The 22943-nt window shown below is 37.8% G+C and overlaps 1 protein-coding gene across 4 annotated transcripts in view; it reads left to right on the forward strand.

Annotated features, from left to right (window-relative positions):
• The window catches only part of MON2 (MON2 regulator of endosome-to-Golgi trafficking), a 151364-nt gene that overhangs the window by 109006 nt on the left and 19415 nt on the right, over nt 1-22943 (forward strand). For 3 of the 4 annotated variants that reach the window (XM_020990175.2, XM_020990177.2, XM_078146112.1), the window contains 5 exons: nt 1603-1793; nt 7996-8056; nt 9554-9677; nt 15182-15389; nt 17392-17474. In XM_020990175.2, the coding sequence (XP_020845834.1) occupies nt 1603-1793; nt 7996-8056; nt 9554-9677; nt 15182-15389; nt 17392-17474 (667 nt within the window). Of the gene's footprint in view, nt 1-1602; nt 1794-7995; nt 8057-9553; nt 9678-15181; nt 15390-17391; nt 17475-22943 lie in introns of those variants that run through there. The other variant, XM_078146113.1, reaches the window with a different exon arrangement.

Consider the following 22943-nt stretch of genomic DNA (forward strand, 5'->3'; position numbering starts at 1 on the left):
GAGAATTCAAAGAATTCAAAATAAATACCCTTTTCCCCACAGATAAATGAACAAAGGATATGGAAAGGTAATTTATGAACGAGGATACACATATGTTGTCATTTGAAAAAATGTTCATCTTCACTTATCAGAGAAATGCAAATTAAAACAATGTAATGGACCATCTCAAATTCAGTGTTGGCATCACTGTGGAGAAGTGGGCACAGTTATATGTTGCTGGTTGACTTGAGCATTGATGGGATCTTTTTGGTTACCGGTTTTGTAATACACTAAACGTTTTTAAATTAATTATATCCATTGATCTAGTAATTCCACAATTAGGACCAAGCCCTTAGAGTACTATAAAAAAGTAGAGATAAGTTTTCTGTTCTGATATACTGATTGTAGGTAGCATTATTATTAATTACCAAATACTTGGAAACAGCCTAAGTTTACAACAATTGAGAAATGACCCAAAAAAAACCCAACACACATTCTTTCTCCCTCTCCCTCTCTCTCATATGTTTATGTGTGTGTATATACACACACACATATATATCACATAATGGGATGTTGTGCTATTAAGTGGCAAACATCAGTAGTGAAAGGAGTTTTGGGGAAAAAGTTTATGAAATAATGCAAAGAGAGCCCAACTGGAACATATATTTTATATGTATAGATATGTACATACACACACACACACACACACACACACACACACACACACACACACAGAAATACATAGTGTGAATAGTAAAATTTTATATACAAATATTAGGGTTAAGGGACAAAAATAAAACAGAAGGCGACAGAAAAAATATCGGATGTTATAGATTTTTGTATATTTGAATTAGTTTTTTCTAATTGTACAGGGTACTGAGTATCATTTCAATTGGTTTTGTTAATTTCAGAATAAAATGGGTGTCCCCCCCCTTTAAATACCCTTGAGTTATATTACAGGCAGTTAGGGAATAGAGATAGTGTTAACAGGATCTTAAGAGATGAAAAAGCCTGAAGACAAGGAGAAAGAATTACATTAAGGGGAAAGATATAATCCTTTCTTCATTCCCCACACTTAACAGATAGGTAGAGGGACCTATGTGCCATTGGGAGAGAAGGGCAGAGAGAAGAGGAGGAAGAGGAAAGTAAAAATGTAGAGAACTCAGTCATTCATGATAAGTCATAAAGTTCTTGTCAATTTCCACTATTTATTTGGTTAGTCTGTTGCACAAAAAGTTACTGCCTTTTTTTGTCACTTCTTATTGAAAATCTGACTCATTCCTGGAGAGGTTGACTGTCTAAGTTTCAGTGTCCAGGCCAGTGAATCATTTCAGAGGACATGTTTTGTGGGCTAGACAACACCAGGGTGAGGTATCGACTGAGGTGATAGGTGAAATGAGGACTTCTTCTTCCCTACAGAAATGAGCTTTCAGGAGCATATCTTTGTGGTGAATTGAAGGTTAGGTACAATGCAAAAATAATACTGTTGCCCATTGATGTGTAAAATATTAAAAATATTCAGAAAAAAAATTCTCATGATGAAAAACTCTGTGTAAGCAATTCTTTTCATAGATTTTTGCAGTAAAATTGATTTTCAATGTAATCTTTTTTTTTTTTTAATAGACTCTTAGGATACCTCTTAGTTTGAAGTATGCCTGCCCTTCTGAAACCACATGGAAGTTGGCAGTATCTTCTCTGCTCAAAGTTCTGTCTATTGGACTACCTGTTGCAAGACAGCATGCTTCTTCTGGGAAATTTGACAGTATGTGGCCAGAACTAGCCAGCACATTTGAAGACTTTTTATTCACTAAAAGGTCAGCTCATTAATTTTTAATTAGAAACTTAAAAAAAATAGCAAATTATTGTATCTCCAGCTGGTTTTCTAAGGACCTATTTGTATTTCATTCATCAGGAATTCTAAGTAAGCATTCTCAAAACAGGATTAGATAAGTTATTTATTAATTGGATGTTTATTTTTTTCAGTTATATCTGACTCTTTGTGACATCTTTTGGGGTTTTCTTGACAAAAGTACTGGAGGGAGTTGCAATTTCCTTCTCCAGCTCATATCACAGATGAGGAAACATAGGTAAACAGGGTTAAGTGACTTGCCCAGGGTCACAGCTAGTGTCTGGGGCTGGATTTGAACTCAGATCTCCTTGACTCCAGGCCCAACACTCTATCTATTTTACCACCTAGCTGCCTCTATTAATTGGACATGTGATTTATTATATAGTAAATTATCTTTTTGACATTTTATTCTATAGGCTGTGTTGGCATGAGATATAAATCAGTATAGCCCTGGATATAAAAGGTTAGTGATTAAAGAATCATGATTTTGTCACTTCAGAAAGATATAAGAATTCGTGAAAAGATGAAGGAGGTAGACTTGTGTTTGACAGATAGAGTCCTAGAGTTGTAATTCAGCACTTGAAGGGATCTTAGAGGTCCTTTCATCCAGTAACCTCATTTTTCAGATGAGGAAACTGAGGCCAGGGGAGGTTAAAGGACTTGCCCAAGGTGACAAAAGGAGTAAGCAAGAAAAGGCATGATTTGAACCCAGGCCCTCTGACTCCAGAGCCAGTGTATTTCAGTGTCTTTATATTATACGTAAGGAAACAGGCCTCAAAATGTTGTCCAAGTATAAGGAAAGTTAGTTATCTGACCCTAGGAAAGAATATCATATGCATGTGTTTATACGTCTGTATACATTTTGAAGCTTCTTTGTATTCTGAACTAAGATAATCTGGAATCTGTAACAAGCTGGGCTATCCAGGGAGAGGAAATGTTTAAGGTCCAGATTCGCTAACGGCTGAGTTTTGACTAATTCTGATAACTCTGGTGGCCAGCTCCCATCAATCCTTAGGTATCTTCTGCACTCTTCTTTGTTTTATGTGGTGAAATTCTGTCACATGAGGACTTGTATCCAGGAATCACCAATCATTTATTTAGTGCCTCCTGGGTGCCAGACCTTGTGCTTAAGTGATGAGGCTGTATAAAGAAAGGCAAAACTAGTCCTGGCCTTCAGGGAGCTCATAGTCTAATGGAGGAGTCAGCATGCTACAGCTATGAATCCATGAGATACTGGACAAGATAAACTGGAGGGAATCAGGAGAGTGAAGGCTCTAGTTCTCTATACCTTATATTGCCATAGCAGTAATTTGCTGCCACAAAGCATGGTTACTTAGACTCTTCTGGGATTCATTTCCTTGTCCATAACAAGGAACTTCATTATAGCTCTTTGTTAGCCTTTTCTAATAATGATTAATTTACTTCTCAAAGATAAATAAAGCAAAAAAAAAGTAAAACAGCAACAAAAAATCCTTAAATACAGAAAGATGTGTTCTGCTTCACATTGACTATAATAACAGATCTCTTTCCTGCCTGTTCTGCTTGTCCTGTTCTTTGATCTTTAAAAGCAAAGTTTGTGTATTTATTTTTCATGTCAGCACTACATCGATACCCACTGTATTTCTTAATTGCTCAGTGCATTAGAGTTATCTGGATTTTTTTCTTTGATTCTCAGAGCTTCCAATCATCTCTGATCTCTTGAGAATAAACTTCTCTTTGGAAATAGCTTGGAGTCTTCTTTCTGACTGCTCTATCTTTAATAGTAGAGGCTGATGATATGTCTGTCTCAGCAGCTGATTTGACAGGTTGTTTAAGGACTGATTTAAGTGATTCTCACATATCATTCTTTTTGGCTTGTGCTTCTACCCTGGTTTTCCCTTGGGAAAATCAGACTATATAACTTGTGTCTGAGTTACTACAGAAGGTGTAAAACAACATTCAGCTGCCACACATCCACCTAAACTAAGCCTTAGAATACATCAATACTATCCAAGGCTAAGAATACACCAGATATAGGGCAGCCTCAACTTAACTTGTAAGGAAAAACTTCCAACCAGTTAGAGTTGTCCAGAAGTGGAGTAGGCTGTCTTGTGAAGTTTTAGCTCCCTCCACACTGGTGGTCTCAAGTGGAGTGGAGGAGGGCGGAGCCAAGATGGTGGAGTAAAAGCAGTGACTTGCTTGAGCTCTCCCCCAAACCCCTCCAAATACTCATAAAAAATGGCTCTAAACAAATTCTGAAGCAGCAGAACCCACAAAAGGACAGAGTGAAATCAATTTCCAGCCCAAGACAACCTGGATGATTGATCAGAAAGGTGTATATTGCGCCGGGCTGGGAGTGCAGCACAGTGCGGCGTGGGAGCGCAGGCCCCAGCAAACCTGGAGCAGGCCTCTGGACTGAATTGTGGGCAGCTGTGGAGGTTTCCAGACTCCTCAATCCATGAATGCCAAAGACAGCTTAGAAGGTCAGTGGGAAAAGTCTGTTTCTGTCAGTGCTCAGAGAGGAAGGAGGGGGTTTCAGCTCCATTCCCCAAGAGTGTGGCCGGGGGGGGCAGCTGCTTCCCGAGCTTCTGGCCCACAGACTGAGGGGGAATGCAGTGACTGATCAGAGAGGGATCACAGGGATCTCTTTGCCAGTGCTGAGGCAGGAATCTCTTGCTTTGCCCGTGTGTGGATCTGGGTCACAGTTCTGGGCAGCGGTGCTGGGGTGAGGAGGAGCGCTGGCATGGTGGAGCTTGTAGTGGCTGTAGAGAGGAACCCCTCCTCACAGTTACAGGACAGAAAGTAGTACTTGTGGTCACAGGCCAGGAAAGGAGTAAACACCTTGCCCCTTATCATACCACCTTGGAAGAACTGAAAATTTACAGGTCCCTACAAGTATCTCTGAAAACAGCTATACAAACCCCTGAAGCTTGGGACAGTACACTCTCCACATTGGAAGCAGACTCTTACCTTAACAAAGAGTTTAAAACTCAAGTAATTGGCCGGGATCATGAGCAAGCAGAGCAAAAAGAGTCAGACTATATTATCTTACTTTGGTGAAAAAGAAGATCAAAATATACAACCAGAAGAAGACAACAAAATCAAAGCTCCTACATCCAAAGCCTCCAAGAAAAATATGAATCAGTCCCAGGCCTTGGAAGAGCTCAAAAGGGATTTTGAGAAGCAAGTAAGGGAAGTGGAGGAAAAACTGGGAAGAGAAATGAGAGTGAAAAACATGTCAACAGCTTGCTAAAGGAGACCCAAAAAAATACTGAAGAAAATAACACCTTAAAAAACAGCCTAACCCAAATGGCAAAAGAGATCCAAAAAGCCAATGAGGAGAAAAATGCCCTAAAAGAAAAATTGGCCAAATGGAAAAGGAAGTCCAAAAGATTACTGAAGAAAATACTTCCTTAAAAATTAGAATAGAGCAATTGGAAGATAGTGACTTTATGAGAAATCAAGACACTGTAAAACAAATCCAAAAGAATGAAAAATTAGAAAACAGTGTGAAATATCTCATTGGAAAAGCACCTGACCTGGAAAATAGATCCAGGAGAGAGAATTTAAAAATTATTGGACTGTCTGAAAGCCATGATCAAAAAAAGAGCCTAGACATCATCTTTCAAGAAATTATCAAGGAAAACTGCCCTGATATAGTAGAACCAGAGGGCAAAATAGAAATTGAAAGAATCCACAGATCTCCTCCTGAAAGAGATCCCCAAAGGAAAACTCCTAGGAATATTGTAGCCAAATTCCAGAGTTCCCAGGTCAAGGAGAAAATATTACAAGCTGCCAGAAGGAAACAATTCAAGTACTGTGGAAACACAATCAGGATAACACAAGATTTAGCAGCTTCTACATTAAAGGACCACAGGGCATGGAATATAATATTCCGAGGGCAAAGGAGATAGTATTGCAACCAAGAATCACCTACCCAGCAAAACTGAGTATAATCCTTCAGGGGAAAAAATGGTCATTCAGTGAAATAGAGGACTTTCAAGCATTCCTGATGAAAAGACCAGAGCTGAATAGAAAATTTGACTTTCAAATACAGGACTCAAGTGGAACATGAAGAGGTAAACAGGAAAGAGAAATCATAAGAGACTTATTAAGATTGAACTGTTTACATTCCTGCATGGAAAGATGATATTTGTAACTCATGAGAACTTTGTCAGTATTAGGGTAGTTGAAGGAAAAAAATTATATGTATGTATATAGATAGATAGATAGAGGGCACAGGGTGAGTTGAAGATTAAGGGGTCATATCTGGAGAATAAAATTAAGGGATGAGAGAGGATGATACTTGGAGAAGAAAGGGAGAGGTAGAATGGGGTAAATTATCTCACAAAAAAAAAACAGGAAAAAAAAGTCTCACAGTGGAGGGGAAACAGGGGAAGGTGAGAGGGAATGAGGGAATCTTATTCTCATAGGATTTGGCTTAAGGAGAGAATAACATACCATTAAATTGGGTATGGAAATCTGTCTTACCCTACAGAAAAATAGGGGGAGAAGGGGACAAGAGAGGGGGGGGTGATAGAGAGGAGGGCAGATTGGGAAAGAGGGTAATCAGAAGCAAATACTTCTGAGGTGGGACAGGGTCAAAAGAAAGAATAGAATAAATGGGAGGGCAGGATAGGATTAAGGGAAATAGAGTTAGTTTTTCACAGCATGTCTACTATGGAAGTGTTTTGCATAACTGCACATGTACAATCTATATTGAGTTGCTTGCCTTTTAATGAGGGTGGGTGCGGAGGGAGGAAGGGAGAAAATTTAGAACTCAAAGTTTTAAAAACACATGTTTCAAAAAAAATGTTTTCACATGCAACTGGGAAATAAGAAATACAGGAAATGGGATGCAGAAATCTATCCTGCTCTACAGGAAAATAGAAGGGGAAGGGGATAAGAGAAGGGAGGGGGGAGAGATAGAAGAGAAGGCAGACATGGGGAAGGGGTATTCAGAATGCATGCCATCTTGGGGTGGGGGAGGGGTGAGAAATTTGGAACTTATGGAAGTGAATTTTGAAAACTAAAAATAAATTTATATTTAAAAAAATTAAAAAAAAACTTGTTAGGTTTGTGGCAGGGGCTTTTGTTCTGGGGTGGGTTGGTCTAGGTAGCCTCTGAAGTTTGGGGTTCTGTGAAACCAACAAAAGTGACAGAACAGAAAGGATGCTCATCCAAAGTCATAAGACAATCCAAGGCAATTCTTCCCTCCCCTGTGGGCCCCTTCACCCTTTCCTGGACCTATACAGTCCTGTAAGCTCATAGCACCAGCCTAGGGTGGGGGAGGAGGGCTTACCACCACTACTGCTACCTTGGCCACAAGGGGAAATGATTCAAAGTTGATTATAAGTTGACCCCTCTTGGTTAGCCATGACTTCTCAGAGAACTATATGATTGTCTTCAGACTTACCATCTTATTCTCTAGTTGCACTTTCCTGAAAAAAGGGGGTATGTGGGAATTTGAGTTCATTAGAGAGTCTTCTTTTCCCATATAACTCAGAGTGAAGGGCAAGGTTTAGTTTTTGTCTTGACATCATTAAGAGCTGCATTCTTGCTATTCCTCAGCTCCTACTTGATACCAGAAATTCCTGTTTCCTCCAGGAATTTGGTACTGCCCAGGAATTCCTCTCTCATACTACTTGTGCTTCTCTTCTACTGCTGACATTTTGGGTGTAAAGAAGTGGCTGGGGGGTAGCAGTAAGACCACAACTGAGTGGCTTTGGATTTCTGCTCTGGTGTGTTTACACGTTGTATTGGGGGATGTTATCAGTGTCAAAACAAACACCTCATGATTTTGGCAATAAAAACTTTCATCAATGCCTGTATGAATAGCCACTTAAATTTATCTGTACCTTTCAGTATTCTTGAAAACAAAATGTATTTGTAGCTTTATAAATTTAATCAAATTGAGCTTGGGCCCAAGATTTATAGAGAGAATCTCTCAGTAGCTTTTCATTTAAACTCATTTTTATTAAATGAGGTTTGATATTATAGATTATGTACTCCATAAAATACTTTTTAAAAAAGAGTATCCTAGCATAGGGAGAATTTTTTCCTAGTATTTTTCTTAGAATCTTCTTTATTTAAATATTTTATTGCATAGTTTTCCAATTTAATTCTTAGGGTTTGAATTTTCTTTTAAAAAGATAAAATTCAGGGGTTTTTGTTTTTTGGTTTTTTAGCATACCTCCAGATAATCTTTCTATTCAAGAATTTCAAAGAAATGAAAGTATTGATGTTGAGGTAAGTAGTTTTTCATAAATGCTTTTATATGGCTACGTGTTGAATCATGCAAGAGAATTGTTTAAACTCCAGAATTATCTAAGAGTAAATTAAGCAGAACCTGCTTCCTTTATTATTTCTAATAGTCTGTCAAAGTTTGCATGATGACTGAATAGTAATAGGTCACATTGTATAATGCTTTTGAAAATGTTTGTGTTTCGTGTTTTGGAATTGAATTTTTGTTTGTTTCCATTTTGGGCTGGACCTGTTTATTTCATCTGCATTAGGAGTTCCTAGATAGGGAATTCCCTTTAGTGAGATAAGTCAGCCACAGTGACTTAATATTAGACAGTTGCCTGAGGGCACAGAGAGATGTGTAATACCCCATGTCCCCTATCAGTCTTGGAAGGGGAAAGGCCTTGAACCCTGGCCTCACCTTTGAGCATAGTCCTGGTCACAAAATATTTTGCATATATTATCTTATTTGATAATTACTTATTGAAGGCTATAATCATTTGCTTTATTGTTACCAGACAGTACCATTAACTAGTTGTTTTTAATGATAACAAAACAGTTGGATGAAGATTTACATCTTTAGTCTATTGATGTTGGTCCCATAGACACAGTTTACTAGAGTTTTTAAGTAAATAGTAAATATTCTCTAGAAGTTTATAGAATGCTTGAGTGTTTTTTGCTTTTAAATAAAATGAATGGGAGAAATCATTTTAGATTATCCATTTTAAAATGCAGTGGCTGTCATTGTAACAGTGTGTTTTAAAAGAAAAAGATATTGCCTTACATGTCATAATTGTATTATAATTTCAGCTTCAAGAAGTTAAAGGAACACTAAATACATGCGATAATGCTTTTTAAAAATAATAGCTTTTATTTTATGTAACATTAGTTTTAAAAAATTTTTATATGCATTGTCATATTTAATTCTCACAGCTTTCCTGTAACATAGGTAGAATAAATAATATTGTCTCCGTTTTGTAGAAGAGAAAATTGAAACTCAAAGAGGTCGTGACTTGCCCATGGTCAAAAAGGCAGGGTCAGGATTCAAACTCAGAGCTTCCAATGCTACATCACATACTCTGTCCATGGTGGCCTTTCTCTCATTACTTAATACATCCTCATTTTCTCCAGGCTCATGTAATAGATGTTGGCCATAATTTTGGAGTTTCCATAATCATATTGTAGAAAGTTGTTAAATATATTGGATAGTTTTCCATTATAACCCTTTCATACCTTTGGAGATGAGTATTTACTTCATCAACAGTATTATAGTATAGCAGTTTTCTAATAGGTTTGTAACTGATAGCTAGACTGATAATCATTGTCATTTATGGTCATGCTACTTACATTGTACATGAAGAACATTTATGCCAATGAGGGTTCTGTGACTCCCTTTTAAGACTGTGGGTGGGTATGGGTGTGTGTACAAATAGAAAGTAAAAAAAGTAAAAGTCATTCACTTTCAGGGAAAAAATACACTTAAATGTGTTTAATTTGTTTCAGGTGGTACAGCTCATCAGCACGGAGATACTGCCATATGCTAATTTTATTCCCAAGGATTTTGTTGGCCAGATAATGACTATGCTTAACAAGGGCTCCATACATTCTCAGTCATCTTCATTTACAGGTATGTTACTTGAATGATTAAAAAAAAAAAGCAGTGCTAATCAATATTAGAGTACTTTTAGAGCAGTCTAACTGAATTATGAGCCATGTACTAGCCGTCTCCATACAGTGTAGCTTGGAGTTGAAAGACAGAAAACTCAACTAGACTAGATGAATTTATGTAGTGAAAAATTTTTATGATATGTTCATATGTACGGATCCAGATGAGTTGAATTCTTATACTTAGGAAGCAGTACACATTGGATTTGGCATTTAAAGACTTGTTCAAATCCTAAATCTTAGTTCTTTTTTTTTTTTTTGGCTGGGCAGTGGGGTTAGGTGACTTGCCCAGGGTCACACAGCTGGTAAGTGTTACGTGTCTGAGGCCGGATGTGAACTCGGGTCCGCCTGGACCCAGGGCCGGTGCTTTATCCACTGCGCCACCTAGCTGCCCTCTAAATCTTAGTTCTTAGTGCCCATATCAGATTGACATGGCCCTCCGTGGGCCTCAGGTTCCATATCTGAAAGTTGAGGGATTGAACTCAATAATCTCTGAATTCCCTTATGGCTTTTAATCCTTTGATCTTATTTTTTCATTAGCTATTAATTTTGAGAATTCAGGGACTAGAATTTAAAAATCGGTAAATTTAAATTCTACATATATGCAAAAAAATATTGAAAGCAACAACCTATATTTAAAAGACAGCAGACAGTGCAATAATAATTAAATTTTACCACACTGTGAACTTCATACAACGTAATCTCCTATGAGACAAAATTGCAATTGAGGGACATAGCAGACACAGTGTCTTGACTTCTAATTGTGTCTGGTGTTTTATCAATAAACTGGTAACCTTAAAACTATTATTAGTTCATTGTAGCTAACTCACAGACAATTGATTCTTGGTCAGATAATGTGTAATATTTGAATGACTTGAATGATGGAACAGAAAAGATAATCAATGAGTATACTGTTTACACCAGTCAGTATATAATATTTTGAATGTACCCAGTAGCTCTGTCCTGAATACTGTGTTCTCTGTCTCTGTGTCTCCCACAACTACTACCCCTCCTTTCCCCTCCCTCTTTTTCCTTGTGTCCCTACTCTCCATCTCTCTTTGCCTCTTCCCCTCTTCCTGTCTCTCTCCCCTTCTCCCTTTCTCCATCTCTTCTTTCTCTCCCTCTGTATATCACCTCCTTTCCTTTCCTTTCACTCTCTCCCCTCTTCCCTTTCTCCTCGCATGGGTTCAGTTGTAAATGACTCTCAGATCTATATATCCAGCCCAGTCTCTACCAAGAAATCCAGTCTTCAGGCATCTCAAACTCTATGTGTCCAAAATAAAATTAATTATTTTCTTATCAAAACCCTTTTCTCTTCCTAACTGCAATTTTTCTTTTGAGAGTCTCACCCTCTTGCTACACACCCAGGCTTACAATCACAGTCGTGCTCTACTTATCTCATTCTCACAACCCTAGAATCCAGTCAGTTTAGGTCCTGATTACCTCTCTCCTCTACTATTGTTGTAGCTTCCTAATTAGTGTGCCTGCATCTGGTTTCTCCCTTTTCCATTCCATCTTCTATACAGTTGCCAAATTCATATTCCTGAAGCACAGGTCTGATCATGTCATTCCCATGCTCAAGAAGCTCTTACCTCTTAGGTAGCTATCAGCTCCTCTTTTTGGTTTTAAAGACTTGACAACCTTGCTGCAATTTAGTAATTCCAGGCTTTCTGAACACCTTTACTCACCTTCATGAAATCTCCAGTTAAACCTACCTAATTGTGTTCTCCTCTTATCTCTTATCTCCATGACTTGGCATAGGCTATTCCTCATGCCTGGAAGGCACTTGCTCTTTATTTACCTCCTCCTCACTGAGTCCCTTACCCCCTTCAGAGAGCAAGTGTCACTTTTTACATAAGGGCTTTTCCTGCCCATTCCCATAGTCCCTGGAAAGTAACCTTTTGCTGTGTGTGTGGGGGGGGTGTGGAGAGAGAGATAGATGGATGGATGTGTGTGTGTTTATTTACTTATTTGTATACATATTGTTTTCCTCCAAGAGAATGTAAGCTACTGGAGGGCAGCATTATCTAGCTTAGTGCTTTACAAGTAGTAAATATGTCAGTGAATGAATGAATGAATGAATTGACAAATATTAGGAAGTTGATTAGGAATTGGTTTTTGTGTTGTATTTTACCATTTGCTTGGAAATAAAAAGAATGCCAGTATGGTTCTCCTTTTCTGAACATGTGTTAAACATCTTAATATAATAGTGTAACTTTCTACAGTATGCTCATGCAAGTTATGTTTTGATTCTTATTCATCAGACTAGTTGCTTTTCCCACTAGATGGCTCTCCTAGTATCTTCACTCATTCCTAAAGTAGTTATACGATTTAACCAATAGGTGGTACTGTGCTCTTTTCAGAAGAAAACTGTCTCTTTGAACACTTATCCAGGATGACCTTTAAAAATTAACATCTACCCACTAACAATAATAATATATGATATTTTGATATTCATTTTCTGGTATATAAGGCCCATTTTGCTCACAGCAGATCTATGAGGTAGTGAAAGTAGTATTATCTCCATTTTCAGGTAAGGCTCATAGGATTAGTCAGTTTTCCACTGTTGATACATATATATGTATATATGTGTATACCTCAACTAAAACCTGAATATTCTGACCCCAAGCCTAGTGCTTTCTCCACAACACCATGTTCCTCATCTTTGACCGAATAGCCTGGTTAAAAAAAAAAAACTTGGAAAAGAGTCAGAAATATTTTAATCTTATTTGAGTTAGTTTCTAATAAAGATATGTCCTTTCTCCTTCTGAAGACTCTGCATATGTCCTTAATATCCTATGCCTTCCCATATCTACTAGATTGTCCCTTCAGTCATCCCTTTTTTCTTTCTAATCTTCTCTCCTTATGTACTGATCCTTTTCTGTAGCCTTCAGGCATACCCAAGTCTCTTCCGTCTTCAAAAATATTTCATTAAACTCTACCATGCTCTCAAGTTGTCATCCTGTATCTCTTCTACCTTTCTCCGACAGATTCCTATAAAAGACTATTTATAGTCATTTCTTCCTCTTCCTGTCTTCTCACTTAATCTTCGATCCTTTGAAACCTCTGTGTTTCAACCTTATGACTTCAACTGAAATTTCTCCCTCCAGAGTTAACCAGTAATCTCTTAATTGTTAATCTGAAGAGCTTTTCTCAACCCTTTGTGACCTTGGTGCTCCATTTGACACTGTTGGCTACCACCAGCTCCTGGATGGATCTTCTCTCTGGATTGGGTGATTGTGCTTTCTGTCTCCTGCTTCATAATCCAGATTCCTCATACCCCCGACCATGAGCAGTCCCCAGGGTTCTGTGGGGCCCTCTGTTTTTCTCAATTATCTTTTCTCTTATCTTCTCAGTACAGAAAACTCACAGTTCTATTTATCTAGCCCCACTTTCTCTCCTGAGCTTCAAACTAGCTGCCCTGGTGATATCTCCCAACTCAACATGTCCAAAACAGAACTCATTGTCTTCCCTCCTAAAACGTCCCTATTTTTGTCAAGTGCACCAGATTCATAGCCTTGGTGTTCAGGGCTCTCTGTTGCCCAACACATCCAGTGTTAAGCCACTTCTTGGCATTCTGTTTCCACAACATGTCTAAAAGATCAATACTTGCCTCTTTACCTCTTCTGTAGACTGTTGTAACAGCCTCTTAATTGGTCTCTCTGCTTAGATTCTGTTCCCATTCCAATCTGGTCTCCTTACACAGCTGCCAGAGGGAGGTTCTCTAATCCCAAATCTAAGCACGTCATTCTCCTGCTTAGTGAACTCTGTGGGTTCCTTGCCTTAAGGATAAAATTATAAACTGTTTCATTTTTAAAACCCTCCAGCACCTGGCCCCAGTCAGTCTTTCCATCCTTGTTCTGCATTCTTCCTTTTGCCACAAACCAAGGTCCAGTCTCACTGTCCTTATCTTTATCTGCCATACCAGCACTTCATCCTGTCTCCGTGCTTTTGCACTGGCCATTCCCCTCCCTGAATGTGCTCCCACTTACTCTACCAAATGGAATCCAGGAACCACTCAAGCATTGCTTTGTTGTAAATGAACCTTTCCTCATTCTCAAAAACTGCTGGTAGGGGCAGCTAGGTGGTACAGTGGATAAAGCACCAGCCCTGGAGTCAGGAGGACCTGAGTTCAAATCTGGCCTCAGACACATAACACTCACTAGCTGTGTGACCCTGAGCAAGTCACTGAACCCCATTGCCTAGTAAAAAAAAAACAAACAAACCAAAAAACTGCTGGTATCTTCACAGGATGTGATTTGCAGTGGAACACATTAGATGGAGTGCTGTTCTTAAATCTAAAGTCTGGTATTTAAGGTCTGCCTCAGAAACATATTGCCTGTGTAATCCTGGGCAAACTTCTCAGTTTTTTGAACAGCTCTCTCCAAGACTATAGATTGATGAGAAGTTGCTAAGCTGCACCCTGAGCTCTTTCTACTAGTGAAGTCATAGGTCCCTGTATGGAATGTAAGCTGCTTGAGAATAGGGATTATTGAAGGGCAGAGGATCAGAGAGAGAATATAAATGTGAGCTGAAAATTTTTTATAACTGCTTATAAAAGAGTAGGCATTACATTATTACAATCTTCTTGCTCCTCTTCCTTTTTCTTCTCTTTTGAGAAATGTAAGGCTTCTATTTCTACACTTCAGAAATCGTCTCCTTCCATTAATTAGGGTAGACATTTCATTCAATTAAAGGCCTAGAGATATGTTTTTCATACTTCAGCTTTTATTATCTCAAATGAGATCGTAATTTGTAATTGTAAATCACTTAGCACAATGCTGGGACATAATAAGCACTATATAAATGATAGCTATTATTATTTTAAAATTAAGTTAGCCTGAGAAGAGTACAAATCCACTTATACAGTCATAGAAGATAGAAACTCTTGGTGCTGGAAATTAAGGTAGTCTCACTTCAGACTCTATGGATTCCACCCTTAAAAAAATCTCACACATGTTCTAAGTACTTCTTCACTCAGATCTTATCAGATCATTCCTCCTTTGCCCACCAATCCTTTTTGATTTAACTCTCAAGTGAAACAAACTTAGCTAAAACCAAAACTGACTTCTCTTTCCCTATGTCCAAAGAGAGACTTTGGAGCTAAGTACAAGGTTCTCAAAAGCTATTCTCATGATTTAGTCTAAGCAAAATGGTGTTCCTTTTTTTTCTTTGCTAAATAAATATTTTCACATAATAGCTCTTAATGAAAACATCATTTTCAGTAACAGTTTCTGTAACCTAGAAACATATTACTTCCTTATCATGAAAAGGGCTATATATAACTAGATTAATGGTGAAACTTTTAAAATATTAATACAGCTTACTTTCAGTAATATAATCTAGAATATATTTTAATATCACTTATTTTAGAAGTCTTCTAAAGTTGTGCTTAAGATTTAATAAGAGGGTTTTAGACTTCAGTCTCTTATTTCATAAATTAAAGATCATATGTTACTTTTACAGAAGCAGAAATTGATATTCGAATGAGAGAAGAATTTTCTAAAATGTGTTTTGAAACACTACTCCAATTTTCCTTCAGTAACAAAGTGACAACGCCTCAGGAAGGCTATATCTCACGAATGGCCCTCTCAGTGCTCTTGAAGAGATCCCAAGACGTCCTACATCGCTTCATAGAAGATGAAAGACTCAGTGGCAAATGTCCCCTTCCAAGGTTCTTTTATTTAATGTTATTAAAAATGCAGGCATACTCTTTTTCCTTATCAGTAAACAATGATTATAATGATTAATCACAACATTCTCTCTTTAGCATCAGGGTAAGGTGTAAAGCAGAAAATCTGAGAGCATCTGTAGGTTGTGTCTATTAGTTATCTCTGTTTGAGATCTTGCTTTTTTCTGTTTTTACCTAACCTACTTAATTAACACCTTTGGTAGCATAAACAGGATATTTGTTTACTTTAGCTCAGGGGTGGGGAACCTGTGGCCTGGAGGCCGAGACCCCTGCTGTAGCTCATCCCTCTCAGAAGTGATTACCTACCATGGCCACACTAATTAGAAGATAAGGCCAAGAATATCCAAACTGAGCTCAATCACAGGAAACTATCAAGAGGTTACAACGAAGGCTTACAAGGTAGCATTGAAAAGGCAGACCATCTGCAAGAGAGAGTATTTGGTGCCCTTAAATTGTTCCCTGTACTTGGTAGTATCCACTAACAGACCCATGCTAACTAACCCATGTTAACTCATGGCTGCCACCATCACCTACTTCTTAGAAGGTTCCTAAGTTGCAGCAACAGGAAAAGAAAAATTGGCAAAATTGTTAAAACTGGAGATAGGATTGATTTTGTTTAGACAAGTGATTTTAGACAAGTTTGAGAAGTGATGAAAAGAAATTTCCAGGTGAAGGATAGGAAACCTGGACAGTTTCCTACTTCCTAAGTCATATCTTCACTACTTATTTTGAAGTGCAGTCAGTCCTGGTAGAATGCCATTCATTTTAATTAAGTTATAGATTTCAGTTATGTTATAGGTTTAAGCTTACCCTTGGAAACAAGAAAGTCTGCAGTCATTCCTAAAATCCATAACCTAATCTTTTCCCAAGTAGATTAATATGGTAAACCTTTCTGCCTCTGAAGTGGCTAGTGACTTCTCTGTTTCTTGGAACACCACTGCTGCTTTGACAAAAGGCCTACCAAACCAGCCACTGTGATAACTATAGCAATTTCTCCATACCTATATAACCATTTGTAGGTTCTTAATGACCAAGTAGTGTTTGTCATGGTTAGTAAGATCTCACAACAGATTACAGAAAGAAAGAAAGAACCTGACTTAGGCACTGGGAACAGAAGGCAGGCCCCTTATTTAGGAAGCTTTCAGAGTTCTGTGAAGTAATTAGTTTGTAAGTAACCTTGGGGAAAGTGGCACTTGTAACTAGCAATAATTGTTCCATTTATACCTGGAGGCTCACAATGGGTCCTGAGCTGCAGTAATGATTTGAGCTGGTGGGGGCCAGAGTGGAAGGAATCAGTTTTAAAATTATTTCAATATCTATTTCCTTAGGTCTACTTTTTTTAATTTAATTACCTGATTTCCAAATATAAAGTCAGATTATATGGCATTATCTCAATCAGCCATCTAGTGTTTTAATGCAATTTACAGTCTGTTTTCTAAGAAGTCATGTTACAAGAGACTGATAAAGTTACTTCGTCGCTTAAAACATAAGATCTGAGATGTAACTCAGTATTTTTAAAAACTGAATAGCTCAAAAATAATGACCCTAGTTTGTATCAGAAATGAAGTGGTTCCATTGGAATGAGAAGAATATAGAAAATCTTAAAGCAGAAAAGCTGTATTTTTGTGGAGAAAGGCTTGAAGGAACAACTTTATGATGTTAGTCTTTATTCACCTTTATTCATCTTTTGTACCATCTTCAAATAGGAATGCTTTGAGATTATCTATTTGGAACATAGTTGTATCTTTGTTTGGGGACAGAGAAGACTATAACCTTTGGGAGTTACAATTTACCTAATTTGCTCATATATTGAATGTATTTTTCATATGAAGGATAAAAAGACAAAATTTTAAAATTAGCGTATTGCACTTCAGATTCATTTGTGTTCAGTGTTGTTGAAAAAACCTTTCCCATTATTTTTCTGTTCCAGTAGATAAGTTGTAAATTTGTAAATTTTTACTGAAATAATTTTCTCTTCTTTTAGGCAACAAGTGACAGAAATCATATTTGTCTTAAAAGCAGTCAGTACCCTTATTGATTCACTTAAGAAAACTCTACCTGAAAATGGTAAGTGCTTAGAAAACTTGTTTCAGATGTAAAATATTTTCATTCCATCTTTGGTTTATTTAGGTATTATTAATGTTTTATAGAATTTATTACCCATTAGCCCTATTTCATTAAGAACTTTTGTCCACGCCCCTTCTTCAACTAGAGGAAATAACTTTCAAACATTACATATCTTCCTGTTGAAGTCCTACCCATTTTTCATGATCCAGATCAAATGCCACCTCCACCATAAAGCTTTCTGTGATCATCTCAACCATAAGTGATCTCTCTTTTCTGAATTCTTCTAGTATTTTCTACTTTTGTTCTACCTGGTGTTATAGTTTTTTTGTGGGAATGATTTGTCTTCCTTACTAGGCTGTGGGTTCTGTAAGTCCAAAGGTTATGTCTTATTCGTGTATGCATGCCCTTATGAGAGATGCTCATTAAGTATAGTGAATGAAGGAATAAATCATGGGACACTTACAAATAGTTCTTGTAAAATATTACATAGCTAAAGGCAATCGTTTTTCCCTAGTATTCTCTTCATTTTTGGTTGTTTGTTTTTTTAATTTTCCCACTTTAATCCAAGTATAGTGGAGTGCGTGCATATAATCTCAGTTACTGAAAAGGCTGAGGCTGGTGTCTCTTGAGCTCAAAGTTCTGAGCTGCAATGGGCTATGTAGATTGGGTGTCCTCACTGAAATTCAGTATCAGTTTAACAAGCCCTCAGAAGCAGGGCAGCTTCTAGATTGCTAAAGGGGGTACAAACCAGCTCAGATCTAAAGTGGAGTAGGTCAAAACTACTATGCCAGTCAGTAGAAGGATCAGATCCTTGAGTAACCCCTGCACTTTGAGCCTGGTGAAGGTGGAGAGACTCATTCTTAACAAGAATGATAATAAGCAATAATTTCAGTCATTTCCACTCTGGATTTAAAAGACGAATATGACACAAGATTTTGTGGCAAGTGAAATTTTGTTATGCTAGAGTGAATTTCTGAGTTAAAGCTGTTTATCCCTGACTTTAATCCTTTGGCATTTAGAGTTGGATCCTCTTAGTAAGAGTTTTTTGGTCAGTTTTAATTATGAGAAGTAATTTTGTTTCTTCAATATTTAGACCTCTTTTTTATTGTTTTATCACCAGATTTGTTAGTATGTCAAGAATCTCTGATTGTGTGAGTGTGGGAACTCCCTCCACCAGTTTAGATAAATTTTTAGAGTGTAGCCTGAGAACCAGAGATGCTGAGTTGATTAGATATGTAGGGGTGGGGAACAGATTTGTTCTGTGAAGTTTGGATTCAGTCAAACAGCTGTTCTTGAGGACCTAGAGGGCCACATATAGCCTTGAGGCTACAGGTTCCCCACCCCTAAAATAGTGAGTCACTTAGCTAGTAAGTGTCAGCTGATGTCTTCTTCACTGCTAAGACCAAAGTTCTCTACAGTGTTCCATACACAGATATTTTTACACATATGTATATAAACTTTAGAATATTTGAAAACTATTCTTTTTCCAGATAGTAACTTAAAAGAATAAAGATTTCAAGAAAGCAATCCAGTGGGATCTCAGTATTTTTAACTCCTTACATATAGAATTGTTTTCCAATTTTTAATATATATGACATGAGGAAAAAAGCATGTTGTATTAAAATTTTCCTTGTTTGACCCTTAAACAATAATAAAAATAATAATAACAACAACAACAATAGTAACTAACACTTATATTGGTCTTAAAGGTTTGCAAAATACTTTACTTACATGATCTCATTTATACTCACCTTTCCAAATTTCTAGTTTTATAGAACTGTAAACAGGGACATCACAGTTTTTCAGTCATGGGCAACATGATCAGAAACATTTATGATGTTGAATCTGTATAGGGAAAGTACTGTATGGGACTTTTGGAGTTTTCCAAGCACAACTGCCCCTCTTTGCTGAGTTGTCAGTTTCTAAGATTCTGTAAAGGCTTATTTAACTTGCCTCACAAATTTATAGGTACCTAGGAAAATAAGACAAACTAGTACACACACACACACACACACACACACACACACACACACACACATATGCTCTCTAGAAGCTTTAAGCTTCTAGAGCTTTAAGCTGCATGTAGTTCTAAGGTAATCATGTTATCATTCCTTTAGGAATTGGATCACTGTCAAAGATGGTTTTTAATTGAACCAAATGTACTATACTTTAATCTGAGATTGGGGCATTTTTTCACTTTATATTTGTTATTTTGTAATTTAGAATTCATAGAGGGGGCGGAGCCAAGATGACATAATAAAAGCAGTGACTTGCTTGAGCTCTCTTCCAAACCCCTTCACGTGACTGTAAAAAATGGCTCTAAACAAATTCTAGAGCAGCAGAACCCACAAAAAGACAGTGAAACATATTTCCAGCCCAAGATGACCTGGATGGTTGATGGAAAGGTCTTTTGTGCCAGGCTGAGAGAGGAGCGCAGTTCAGCGTGGGCTGTGAAGGCAAAGACAGGGCCAGAGCAAACCCAGAACAAGCCTCAGGAGACTGAATCAAGGGGCAGCTGTGGTGGTTTCCAGACTTCTTAACCCACAAATGCCAAAGACAGCTTAGAAGGTCAGTAGGAAAGGTCTGTCAGACCTGCATGAGAGAGAAGCATAGTCCAGCCCTGGCCCTAGCACAGTCCTGGGGTGGCAGCCATAGTGGCTTTCAGTCCACAGAATGTGGGGGGATCAAACAGCTGATCAGAGAGAGACTTTTGCTGGCATGGAGGCAGTATTCTCTTGCTTTGCCCATGGTTGGATCTGGGTTGCAGTCCTGGGGTGAAGAGGAGTGCTGGCATGGTGGAACTTGTGGCCGGAGTGGAGAGAGAATCCTACATTTCCAAGGAAGAAAAGAGTGCTTGTGGTCACTCATAGACCAGAGCACAGGCCAGGAAAGGAGTAAAACACCTCTCCTTTGATCATACCATGTTGGAAGAACTAAAAATTTGTAGGTCTCTAGAAGTATCTGTGAAAAACAGCAGCACAAAACACCCAAAGCTTGGGACAGTATACCCTCCACGTTGGAAACAGAGCCCTACCCTAACAAAGAGTTAAAAAGTTGAGTAATTTGCTGAGAACATGAGCAAACAGTGGAAAACTCAGACTATAGAATCTTACTTTAGTGACAAAGAAGATCAAAACATCCAACCAGAAGAAGACAACAAAGTCAAAGCTCCTACATCCAAAACTTCCAAGAAAAATATAAATTGGTCTCAGGCCATGGAATAGCTCAAAAAGGATTTTGAAAATCAGGTAAGGTAGAGGAAAAATTGGGAAGAGAAATGAGAGGGATACAAGAAAATCATGAAAAACGAGTCAATAGCTTGCTAAAGGAGACCCAAAAAATATTGAAGAAAATAATACCTTAAAAAAATAGACTAACCCAAATGACAAAAGAGGTCCAAAAAACCAATGAGGAGAACAGTGCCTTCAAAAGCGAAATTGGCCAAATGGAAAAGGAGGTCCAAAAGTTCACTGAAGAAAATAATTCCTTAAAAATTAGAATGGAGCAAATGGAAGCTAATGACTCTATGAGAAATCAAGAAATTATAAAATGGAACCAAAAGAATGAAAAAATAGAAGACAGTGTGAAATATCTCATTGGAAAAACAACTGACTTGGAAAATAGATCCAGGAGAGATAATTTTAAAATTACTGGACTACCTGAAAGCCACAGTCAAAAAAAAGAGCCTAGACATCATCTTTCAAGAAATTATCCAGGAAAACTGCCTTGATGTTCTGGAACCAGAGGGCAAAATAGAAATGGAAAGAATCCATCAATCACTTTCTGAAAAAGATCCCCAAAGGAAAACTGCTAGGAATATTGTAGCCAGATTCCAGAGTTCTCAGATCAAAGAGAAAATATTGCAGGCAGCCAGAAAGAAACAATTCAAGTATTATGGAAATACAATCAGGATAACACAAGATTTAGCAGCTTGTACATTAAGGGATCAGAGGGCTTGGAATATGATATTCCAGAGGGCAAAGGAGCAAGGATTTAAAACCAAGAATCACCTACCCAGCAAAACTGAATATAATCCTTCAGGGGAAAAAATGGACACTCAGTGAAATAGAGGACTTTCGAGCATTCTTGATGAAAAGACCAGAGCTGAATAAAAAATTTTACTTTCAAATACAAGAGTCAAAAGAAATGTGAAAAGGTAAATAGGAAAGAGAAATCATAAGGAACTCATTAAGTTGAACTGTTTACATTCCTACGTGGAAAGATGGTATTTGTAACTCATGAGACCTTTCTCAGTATTAGGGTAGTTGGAAGGAATATATTTCTATATATAGACAAGAGGGCATAGGATGAGTTGAATATGAAGGGTTGATATCTAAAAAATAAAATGAAGGGGTGAGAGAGGATTGTGGTGGGAGAAGGAGAAAAGGAGAGGTAGAATGGGGTAAATTATCTCACAGAAAACAGACAAGAAAAGGCTTTTACAGTGGAGGGGAAGAGGAGGAAGGTGAGAGGGAATGAGTCAATCTTACTCTCATCAGATTTGGCTTAAGGAGGGAATAACATACACACTCAATTGGATATGGAAATCTATCTTAACCTACAGGAAAATAGGAGCTAAGGGGATAAGAGAGGGGCAGATGATAGGAGGGCAGATTGGGGGAGGGAGTAATCAGAAGCAAACACTTTGGAGGAGGGACAGGGTCAAAGGAGAGAATAGATTAAACGGGAGGGGGGGCAGGATAGGGTGGAAATACAGCTAGTCTTTTGCAACATGACTATTATAGAAGCATTTTTGCATGACTATACATGTATAACCTATATCGAATTGCTTGTCCTCTCAGTGAAGGGTGAGTAGGGAGGGAGGAAGGAAGAGAATTTGGAACTCAAAGTTTTAAAAACAAATGTTTAAAATTATTTTTACATGCAAATGGGAAATAAGGTATTCAGGCAATGGGGTATAGAAATCTGTCCTGTCCTACAGGAAAATAGAAAGGGAAGGGGATAAGAGAAGGGGGGATGGAGTGATAGAAGAGAAGGCAGATTGGGGGAAGGGGTGTCTTGGGGTGGGGGGAGGGAAGAGGTGGGGAGAAAAATTAGAACTCAATCTTGTGGAAATGAATATTGAACACTAAAAATAATTGGTAAAAAAATTCATATAAAACTTAATGTGTAGTAATGCTGTTGAAAGGTAACATGAACCCATTGTACCTCTGACCTTTAAAAGTGCTTCATATTCACCAAAGTTTTCTCCCATTTAGCATTACTAGGAGAATATTAGTATTATAAAGGTGGGCATTTGTTTCTGGAAGAAGCTTGTAGTCATTGAAAATGATTCACAGTGGGGGCAGGTAGGTGGTTTAGTGGATACAGCACCAGCCCTGGAGTCAGGAGGACCTGAGTTCAAATCTGGCCTCAGATACTTGACACTTACTAGCAAGCATTGCCTAGCAAAGAAAAAAGAAAAAGAAAAGAAAATGATTCACAGTTTCCCAAATACAATCCAGTGTT

This window comes from Phascolarctos cinereus, unplaced genomic scaffold, assembly GCF_003287225.1.
Source record: "Phascolarctos cinereus isolate Bilbo 61053 unplaced genomic scaffold, phaCin_HiC Scaffold_1;HRSCAF=81, whole genome shotgun sequence".
NCBI classification, from domain to species: Eukaryota; Metazoa; Chordata; class Mammalia; order Diprotodontia; family Phascolarctidae; genus Phascolarctos; species Phascolarctos cinereus.